The 11,099-nt window shown below is 47.0% G+C and overlaps 1 protein-coding gene and 1 pseudogene across 1 annotated transcript; one reads left to right on the forward strand and one right to left on the reverse strand.

The window, feature by feature from the left end:
- Positions 1-1,738: 1,738 nt before the first annotated feature.
- LOC124701242 lies at positions 1,739-4,853 on the forward strand. Its single transcript, XM_047233288.1, has 2 exons — positions 1,739-2,331; positions 3,643-4,853. Exons 1-2 carry the CDS (start codon positions 1,774-1,776, stop codon positions 4,489-4,491), a joined length of 1,407 nt encoding a protein of 468 aa, XP_047089244.1. The 5' UTR covers positions 1,739-1,773; the 3' UTR covers positions 4,492-4,853.
- Positions 4,854-5,657: 804 nt separating this feature from the next.
- LOC124699947 lies at positions 5,658-6,863 on the reverse strand (annotated as a pseudogene).
- Positions 6,864-11,099: the final 4,236 nt, after the last annotated feature.

Here is an 11,099-nt window from a genome sequence, read left to right on the forward strand (position 1 = left end):
GTGTTTGCATTTACCTGGATTTATTCCAGGATTTAACCGGCGCTATGCTTTCAGTGGTAGGTGACGTACCCGTCAACGACGAGGCGCCGGTGGTGACTTCGTCAACCTCAAGATATGCCGGCTCAGTCCCTCGGAGGTGCTCATAGGGGTAGGGTGTGCGTGCGTGCGTTCATAGGGGTGTCTGTACGTGCGTGTTTGTGAGCGTCTGCGTTGTACTGTGTTCTAAAAAAAAAAAGCATAATTGACCAGGCTTACCATACCACACGATCACTTCATCCTACGTGCATCTACACTTGAATCCAGCACATGGACTACACGAATAAAAAGTAGGCTACACACGTACATGCCTGGCGTCAATTAATAAAGAACAGAGGTAGTATTTATCTTCATGCATCTACACTTGAATCTAGCACATGGACTACACGAATTATCTATGAAATATTCCTTCATATAAACTCAATGAAAACATTAGTACATAGGGATTGTAATTAATTCCAAAACACACATAGAGACAATGTTTCCTTACATCTGGGCCGTCTACCATGTGCGCAAGGAGTTCCAGCGGGAGGCTACCGTCCACCGCGTGAAGACAGAGTGCGTCGAGCTCGAGTAGGAAGAGCTCGCCATCAGTCGCCGCCCACATGCCCTGATGATGTATCCCAAGGTCAAATTTTGGTAGTGTAGGGTTGCGGCAGCCTAGATTAGGTTTTTATTTTGTGTTTGTGATTGATTTTGCGTCTGTATGATGTATCCACGAACTCAATCGTGATCAATGTTTCGATGAACTACTTGGTGGAGCACACTTTTTACCCCAGCCCTTAGAACATGATAATGGTAATGTTGAAGGGTCCAGATGAAGATAACATGGGAGCACGTCAACCACGGCGACTACCTGCCGCAGTCTCCCATCCTCGATCCGTTCCCGAACCAACCGCGCAGGCACGCCCGCCGCACTGCAGGTGTCCGGCGCCCCTCCAATCGGCCACCCCCACGCCATGCCCCTACCCACCGTTACGTGACGGGCGACCTTTCCCCGCAGCTCCACTGCCCCTGACCGCGACCGTGAGCATCGCGATTCGCCGCAATCAGCTCGCATTGCCAGCCGCTCAACCCGAGCTAATAACACCCCATGATCTCCCCGGGAACCAGATCACAGCCTGGGTAATCACAGCTCCCTCCCTCCCTCCCTCCCTCCCCGAGCTGGAACCATCTGACGAGATCCCAGGGCAGGAGCACCAGCTAGCCCATGGTGAGTGAGCTTCGCTCATTTCTTTAATCGGTTGTTGGGGAGATAAGATTATTCTTATTCCTCTGCTGGTAGGTAGTGGTACTTACCAGGTTGGATTGAGTTTAGCTTAGCTTTTAGCTCGTTTTCTTTACCTCCCTGGATCAACCTGCCATGGTGAGCTGAATTCTCGTCGATTTTCCAGTCCCTTTTCCTTTCTCCCGTTTCATTTTGTTTTCTGGGGCGAGCAAGTAGGTTGCTGGGCAGTGTGTGTACTTTGGCGCGAATTCAGATGGATTCCTCTTAGTCGTACAGTTTCCCGGTTTGGCTTGCTGCGCTTATTTGGGGGGTGAAATCTGGGGCCTAGCAATCCTTGTTCTTTCCTGGTGAATTTCCAATTTTGACGCCGTATGTGCTGGGCTTTCTTGATTTGGCATAGAGTCTGCTCGTTTCCGGAAAATTCTAGTACTACCTTTTATACAGTCTGATGACAAGGTATCTGCTGCAGCGCAGGTCAATTGGGGCAGATAAGTGGCAGCAGCACGCCCATGGCCGCGAGGAGCAGGCACCCCAAATCGCTAGCCATGCGCTGCTACGCGGCGAGCCAGCGCACCCTGGCCGTGGTGGTGTGGAGTCTGGCGGCGCTGGTGATCCTTCTGAACTTCCACCTCCTGGTCACCCACAAGGAGGAGCAGAGCAGCAGCAGGGTGCTCGAGATCCACCGCTCCATCGTCAGGGAGCTGGAGTGGGTGGAGGAGGAGACGTTCCAGGTGACGCCCGCCCGGAGCCGGAGGAACCCCCGGGCGGTGCGGCGCAAGGGGGAGCACAGCAAGCCGCTCTCCGTGGTGGACGAGTTCTTGGACGAGTCCTCTGCGGTGCATGACATGTTCTTCCCGGAGCGGAGGACGGCCATGGATCCGGTCCATGGTGGGAACGACAGCATGTACTACTACTTCCCTGGGAGGGTGTGGCTCGACACCGACGGCAAACCCATACAGGCGCATGGAGGAGGCGTGCTGTATGATGAGAGGAGGGAGACCTACTTCTGGTATGGGGAGAATAAGGATGGCAAGACGTACAGAGCTCACACCAAGGGAGCTGATCGAGTAAGTTAACTCTTTTCTGCTGCTTTGAGTTTTTGTCACCATTTGTGTGTTGAAGAGCTTCAGTGGCATTTGGTGGGGTAGGAAACATGCATTATGTTCTGTAGTCAAAATGTACTAGTTGCTAAATTCAGAGTCAGACATAGGATGTAAATTTATTAGCTTCATTCTTCTTTAATGATTCAGACAATATGCACAGAAGCAGAGTCAAATTTGTAAACAAAAAGTGTGTCAAAATGCCACTCCCTGTCTTAGTGCACGATAATCGAAATCATACCGACTGATGGGCAACACTATTCTCAAATGATTAAAATCTGTATTTCTGCACACAAGATTACAGAATAATGTCAGTAGATGGACAGCACTATTGACGGACAACAATAAGCATATTTCCTCTAAACACATATGCTTGCAGTACCTGTGGAGTAGTGTGTGCTAATGCTGCATCTAATTTCCTGGCCTTTTAGATTTTGTCGGTGAGGCACAGTTGCTAGGTGACATGTTGGAAGTAATGTTCTGTTGGGAAGGTGAGGAAATTGTCTGGGTTGTGTGAAGCCAAGTTACTAGGAATGTAGTTAATATGTGGATTCTAGAGATGAAAAATAGACAAGAGTTCCCACAAAATTGTCACGGGGTTGTTGTTTTAACTTGACAGGATAGAGCTATTCTCTTCCCCAAAAGATAATATATGTTCTTTTCTACATTGTTTGAGTACTTTTATAATCATGCTATGCCCAGTCATTTCAGTTCTGTATTAGCAAATTTAGGTGGAAGCCTCTATTAGGTAAAACCAAATGAAAAGTGAGGGATATACCACTCCTGCTCCAAGAATGTTGTGCCATATTGATAGAAGACGCAAAAGTCAGGGTAGATTTCTCACTAAGTTAGGAGATTGAATCTGCAGAGAGACTAGTGTCCAGAAAGACTACCTTCTTTCATTTTGTTGACCCAAGGTTACTGCAATAGTGCTGTAGCATCTAACATTATCAGCTAATTGGGTTGATAGAAAAATAGCACTAGATTTGGAAAATGGAGAAGGCCTGTTTCTAACATGGTTTTTCAGATCATTAAGGTTCCATGGGCAGGGTTTTATCTGTCTGTTTGTGTGCATACATGTGTATACTACTTGCGACATACATAAGTTATTTATATTCCGCAAGTTAATTTGTCATGCCATCTGCTGCCATCTTGGTATGCCCATATTATTATACATAATTTCTGACATACATCATAAGTTATGTATTCCAGTTTCTTCTGTAGAATTCTTGATATGTCCATATTGTTATTCTAACTGATGCAGACTTATTTTTTCAGGTTGACATTGTGGGAGTGAGTTGCTATTCATCGAAGGACCTGTGGGCATGGAAAAATGAAGGAGTAGTGCTCCGTGGCGAGGAAAAGAATGTGACACATGACCTCCACAAATCCAATGTCCTGGAGAGGCCAAAGGTGATCTACAATGACCGGACTGCCAAATATGTGATGTGGATGCACATAGATGACACTAACTACACCAAAGCGTCAGTTGGTGTAGCAGTCAGTGACTCTCCCACAGGCCCGTTCTCATACCTCTACAGCAAGCGGCCACATAACTGTGAGAGCAGAGACATGACCATATTCAAGGATGACAATGGGAAGGCCTACCTGATATACTCTTCCGAGGACAACAGTGAGCTCCACATCGGTCAGCTCACCGATGACTACCTTGATGTGACCAGCGATATGCGGAGCTTTCTCATCGGGCAGCATCGAGAAGCTCCCGCGCTCTTCAAGTTTGATGGCACCTACTACATGATAACCTCAGGCTGCACAGGCTGGGCGCCGAACACCGCGCTGGCTCATGCTGCCACATCAGTCATGGGACCCTGGGAGACACTGGGGAATCCCTGTGTTGGAGGGAACGACATATTCCGATCGACAACCTTCTTCTCCCAGAGCACATTCGTGTTGCCACTCCCAGGCCTAAGAGGTTCATTCATCTTCATGGCCGACCGGTGGAACCCTTCTGAGCTGAGAGACTCACGATACGTGTGGCTGCCACTGACAGTAGGTGGGCTACCTGATGAGGCTGCTGACTACAGCTTCATGTTCCCTCTCTGGTCCCGGGTGTCGATTTACTGGCACCGACGGTGGCGGCTCCCTGAGGGGTGGACAGATTCTTGAAAAATTGAAGTTGCTAATATGTTTGTTACGTTTGATAGATACATACGGATTTATAGACATTTGACACGCACTGGTTGTGTGTTGTATAGGCCAGCTGTAGATGTTAGCAGAGTTGTAAATGTGCAGTTTTGAGTTTGTTCTCAGATCACATAGGTACCTCTGTCCCCTTGTGTTACCTTCTCCAAGGGTAACAGCTTTACAATAATGTGGCTGCACTTCCATCTGTTTGCCCAATGGTAACGAAATTGTGTTGACGGATACATGTATCTGTAATTCATGCTGATCCAACTCTGTATCTGGGCAACCAGTTGGACCTGGGCATGCAGAAGTGCAGCAGAATGCAAGATGCAGAATTTGGGATATACACTTGAACTGCAGTACAATGTTTAGGGCCTATGAAACAGAATGGATCTATTAATTTCTCCCAACTAAACAGAACAATCACATAATTTGAAAAGATGACAGTTGCTCTGCAATTCAATTATGCATACAACAGTTACATCGCTTTCTTTACAATTCGATAGGGGGTTTACATGGATCGATCGTCCAAGCTCTGCATGAAACCGTTACGTCGTTTCTTTACATGGATGAATCATCCAAAGCAAAATTACAATTGAACAGTTTTACACTCGTTGTGCGTTCCACATCGCCAATGGAATCGTGAAGGTAATCTTCTCTGGTACCGCCGGCGGGATGAACTTGATGCGCGGCATCTTCTTTCTCCGAGGGTAACATCTTAAGAATAATGTGGCTGCACTTCCATCTGTTTTGCCAGTGGTGTGGTAACAAAATTGTGTTGACGGATACATGTAATTCATGCTGATTCAAGTCTGTATCTGGGCAACCAGTTGACCTGGGCATGCATAAGTGCAGCAGAATACAAAGATGCAGAATTTGGGATATATACGTGAACTTCAGTACAACGTTAATTAAGGATCTAGTAATTTCTCCCTACTAAACAGAACAATCACATATCTGAAAAGAAGACAGTTGCTCATTTGCTCTTGCACTGCAATTCAATTCAGCATATATGCAACAGTTACATCACGATCTTTACAACTCGATCGAGGATTTACATGGATCGATCATCCAAGCTCTGCATGAAACTGTTACATCGTTTCTTTACAAGGATGAATCATCCAAAGCAAAATTACAATTGGACAGTTTTACACTCGTTGTGCGTTCCACATCGCCAATGGAATCGTGAAGGTAATCTTCTCTGGTACCGCCGGCGGGATGAACTTGATGCGTGGCGTCTTCTTTGTCGGCGAGGCGACGGAAGCGTCGATCTCTGCAGCGGCGACGGGGCGAGGAGTAATGAACCATGGGAGTTTGAGCGCCTTGGCCGCCGTGAGCCGCTTGTTGGGGTTGCACGTGAGAAGCCCTTGCAACACCTCGAATCCTTCCTTGGACAGCTTCTCTTCCGGGAAGATGTCTCGCAGCCTGTTGCGCTTGTGCTCCGCCGGTAGCAGTTCCAGCGCCTTGGCGCTGAGCGGCAGAGATCTGAGCCCCGGCCACGTCCTCTTGTCCGGCATCCCGAGCACGCGGAAGATACTCCGGAGCTGAAGTATCTCGTCCTTGATCTCTTCGTCGATCTCCTCGTCATCTTCATCGTCATCCTCGCAGAGGAACAGCGACTTGCCGGTGAGCATCTCGGCCATGACGCACCCGAGCGACCATGTGTCCACCCGCGCGTCGTAGTCCGGCTTCCCTAGGAGCATCTCGGGGGCGATGTACCACGCGGTGCCGGCCTGGGTGTACGGCGGAAGCTCGGACTTGGAAATCGCCAGCCCCAAGTCGCAGATCTTGACGAGTTCCCCGCCTTGGCCGACGAGGATGTTGGCCGGCTTGATGTCGCGGTGGACGACGCGGCGGTCGTGCATCATCTTGGCTCCGGACAGTAGCTTCCACATGAAGGAGCGCACCTCGGTTTCTGCCAGAGGAGGGCCGTGGCGCCTGCCCCACAGGAAGGTATGGAGGCTCGGCGCGGCGACGTACTCCATGGCGAGGAAGAGGTCTCCGTTGGTCGGATCGCGCACGAGGCCCTCGAAGCCGACGACGTAAGGGTTCCCGCTGCAGGTCTCGAGGAATCGGGCCTCACGCAGGAGCTCGGCCTCGGCCTCGGCGTCGTTGGGTGACTCCTCGGTGTCGTCCGGCAAGGACAGGCACTTGACAGCCACGGTCTTGCCGGTGACGCAGTGGCGCGCCTTGTACACGACGGCGAAGCCGCCCTCGCCGATGCGTGAAATCTCGCCGTACTCGTCCGTGCTGCCGATGCTGGTGCAGCTCCTCTTGCTGCAGCTCGCCGATCCTTGAATGGTGGTCGCGTGGCCGGCGTCAAGGACGGCGGCAGGTCGCTTGCGGGCGGCCATGGCGCTCGATCGACGGCTTGTTGCTGGGAAAGCGCGATCGATGGAGATGGAGTGGAGGAGGATGGCTGCCGAAAGCTGTATGCACATTTAGGTCTGGATCCGCTGCATTTATACAGTGGCGATCGACACAGAATTGAAGCCCAGGACTCGATTCGGATTCAAGTTGGAAAACTGTTTCGACAGGTTGCGTGACCATCTTGCTATCGGATTCAGAGCAGAGCATATGGTTGTTACCTCGATTTAGTGTTTGAGTTTAGATAGCATTAATTTGCATGCATCGTGTGCGTGGATTGCATGCATGCTGGACGTGTACACGAGTTATAGTCGATTAGGAGTACTAGTCCGGTCTGGACTATGTGTCCGTGTGATGTTAGTAGTGCGTGTTTGCTTAATGAGGAATTGTATCGGGTAGGGTAGGGTTGCATTCCACTGGCTGACAAAACTCCTCCACCCATGTAGCACAAGATCGCCACCCACATCCTGTTGAGCTGCAACTCCGCCTCACAAAGCCACCACATCACCGTAGTCCTGGGCCGCTGCTCTAGCATTCGACAACGGTTTGTCTAGGCGGCAGGGGTGGTGAACCTTGATGCTGCCACCTCGATGTCCACCGCCCCGCCGATGGGATAAATCACCAGGACAACACAAACCCGAAAACTAGACGAGGGACTGGGCCTCCAAAGGCACCCCCCCCCTCCAGGAGGGAGCAGCAAAGACAACACCGACATCGCACGCTTCAGCCAAGGCTAGATTTTTACCTAGATATCTCATGGAGTTGGTGCGATGGAGGTGTTGGCGTTCCAGAACGACACCTCAAAGAGGGAAACAATATCCAATGACGTCGCCGTTATTGGAATACACCAAGTGCAACACTTGCATAAAAATAAATTTCCCTACGGTGCATCACCGGGATCTATGCTTATGTATTAGGTCACGGGTTTACCATTAGAGATGGGCATGTGGAGAAGTGGATGTAGCGCATAGGGGTAGTGCAATTCTTGTGCTCCCTCCAATTCCTCTAACAACATGTTGATCCTATGAAATCCTCCGTCTTAAGCGCCACATTGAGACTTACGTTTTCATCACGTGTGAGCTATTTGGTGCTTCAACAAAACTGGAAAACTTCAAAAGCATAAAAATATTTTATTTTCTCTTTGGTTTCATCTGTAGCAGGTTCTGTCGGAATGGAGTCAATGAACTACATCAAGAAAAAAATCATTGAAGGAAAGGTTCCCGTCCATTATAGGACAGGTCATTTGCGCCTCATGGTAAGAGAATGTCACTCACTTCTCACACTCTCGTTTAAAACTGTATTTTTTATTTTCATTTTATAATTTTCTCGAGCTTAATTCTTGCAAAGTCCTAAGTTTAGGAAAGTTATTTTTATAAATGCCTCCTGATACGTGCAATGTTCTTTATCTTATAGTTGCAACTTGTGTCTCCCTGTTTTGAATGCTTGCTTAAATAATAATTGAGGGCATTTGGATGGTCTAGGTATTCGACATGTGCATTTAGGCCGAATATTCAGTCCAAACTTTTTGCCTGCGTGGCCTCGTCCCGAATGTCTAACTAAAGATGGTATTCGCCTCTCTCGTCTTCTCCACTGTATCGCTCGCCTGACCAAACCCTCACACGGGACAAATAGGTACAGACGGCGGCTACTCCTCCTCCGGTGATGCGGAACACCACCGTCTTCCTCCTAGCGTTGTTCCCTAGAGCAGAGGAGCGGTTGGCGTGGGTATAACCCATTGGGTACCCATCATTAGTGTATCTAGTTCAGCCCAACTAGAGGCCCATGATGACTGCAAGTGCACAGTTCGTATGTAGCTAGTTTCGAAGTAAGAATATCGAACCACAAAGAGCTATTGGTAGAGGTCTTTATTGCCCTCATTATTATTCACTAGAGAGTACTTGTATTTATCTCTAATTCCAAGTAACGTTGTCTAAAAAGTGTGGTGTTTGAGAGCAAAAGTAAACAAGAACAAAGTAATAAGCTAAAGTAAACACGAGCAACGAGTGTGGTTGTCAGAGCGATAATATGGCTAAGGTGTTCCCGGGGATTGTCGGATCTACCACTAGCATTGGCACTATTTATGACTAGAATGAATTTATATCAACCTTCATGTGCATGTATGGGAAAAGATCCATAATAAGATGATCACACACAAGCTATCTGATATTCCATCCGAATAACCACTACAATAATTAAGCAAGCCAATCCGACCCATCGCAATTAAGGGTCCCCTCATGGGTATTGATATGAGCTTAGTGAACCCCTTCTAATACCCATTACCCACATGAATAGCACGCCAGCACGTTATGTCACGTAGCACCATACATATTACCATATGACCAACGGTAGTTTCCTCTCTAGCCCCGCAGACAAATATTACATGGTACACTTCACATAATATCTAAAGATAAAACTAATACATGTTCATGAACTGAAATTATAGATCATCTTTATTTCACATCATAATATTGCTAGGATTTCTCCATCTCTCCCCATGAACATAGGAAAAACTCCCAAATGAAGGCAATTGACATCATCATAATGATATGAATGGGATATGGAGGTATGAATGTATACAAGTGCAAATCCACAATATGATTTGGAAATACAACAAAGTAAACTAGGGGATCGGTGATGGAGACGATGTTGATGATGATGAAGATGGAGATCGATGAGGAGGCCTTCAAGATCCAAGACTCTTCTCCTTGTGTGTGGTGGGGATGGTGTAGATATGCGTGGAGGTGGGTATGGAAGTGGCGGAGCGGTAGGGCTCTGCCCTCAATGTGTATGTGGACGGTGTACTTGGCGGCTAGGTCTTCCCCTGTTTCACGATTCTAGGGAGATTTGTAGTGAATATGCCCGTCATCCCTTCACGAATGATGTTCCGTTTGACAAAACGGAGTCAACAGAGGGTGGTAAGGGTGGACGGTACGTGCATTAACCCTCCAGACTCTTTAGTATGTTTTGTTCTGAACTCATGTACATCGTTGGCAGGGACTAATAAGCTAGTGTTGTTCTCATCTTGTTCTGAACTCATGTACATAATGTACATGATCAAAGTCTCGTAGAAATACAATTCATCATTTTACCATCCAAACAACATTTAACATTCAACTTCAATATCTAGTATGGGTTTTGAATATGTAACACATCCAAACAGAAATATTAACTTTTGCTCTCAATGGGTCTTGAACATTCAGCCCAATACAATGTCTAGCTTCCCAATTCAAACATCCAAATGAAGCATAGAAGAATGAATTGCACGTATTAGGCCCCATAAGTGATAAGAGGGCTTTTATGCAGTTTGTCCAAAATTTTACCTAGCTTATGGCAAATTTGTTGACCCTCTAAAATATAGGAAATAATAAAGAAGTTCTTTAAGACTTGTTGATTGGCAATGTTTATGTTTATCTAAAAGGAAATAGTTATGGAGTAGATCCACCATGTCGGATATAAGTGGAGCCATCCCGTAGCCATGTAGTACATGCTCGCACCCCTTCCAGCCCACGATGACCATAACGCCACTGGCGTGAATGCCTGCATTCATAAGCTCCAACCAATTTGCCTGCGATGCTACAACAAGACTTTATGAAGACTCCCTCAACAAGGCATACATCACATCAAGACCGCAAGATCAACATTACATGCAAGACTACAATAACCTAGCGTGCAACATGGAGACACATACAACCGGCTTCTATATATATTGTAGTTCATTCGTCTGGAAGAGGAGGTTGAACAACTACACCAAGTCGCCGTTGTAGACTCCATAGCCATAAACCCTATACCCAATATGTAAACCTTGTCGGTTGCATCTTTAAGCCCGCCGAGTCCATCATCTAGTGTTGTACAATCTTGATCTTGTGATTATACTGAAGGAGTTATGCCCCAGAGGCAATAATAATAATAGTTATTTAGTATCTATAGCTTTATGTTTATATTTAGTATTAAGTTTATCATTTATGTTGTAACTTTTGTGTTCCTCGACTATTAGATTCGAAGATAAGCTCACAAGCACATGTAGAAAGATAAACAAGAAATGAAGTTTCTCCAAATGTGACTATCTTATTTATTGTTAGATGATCAAGCTTTGCTGATCATGAGCATGGTAATGCTGACAATAATAAGGGTCGATTGCTTGGCTAAACAATGGTACATGAGAGATCCTTTTCATCTAAAAAAAATCATTACCAATTTCGTGGCAGCAAAAGAGGTTATTTCTC

This window comes from Lolium rigidum, chromosome 3 (assembly GCF_022539505.1).
Source record: "Lolium rigidum isolate FL_2022 chromosome 3, APGP_CSIRO_Lrig_0.1, whole genome shotgun sequence".
Taxonomy (NCBI): Eukaryota; Viridiplantae; Streptophyta; class Magnoliopsida; order Poales; family Poaceae; genus Lolium; species Lolium rigidum.

Bases quoted from the DNA above. Each gene is read 5' to 3' on its own strand.
- LOC124701242 (XM_047233288.1), top strand. From the start codon at position 1,774: ATGGCCGCGAGGAGCAGGCACCCCAAATCGCTAGCCATGCGCTGCTAC. The intron at 2,332-3,642 runs GTAAGTTAACTC...TTATTTTTTCAG, and splicing joins ACACCAAGGGAGCTGATCGA to GTTGACATTGTGGGAGTGAG.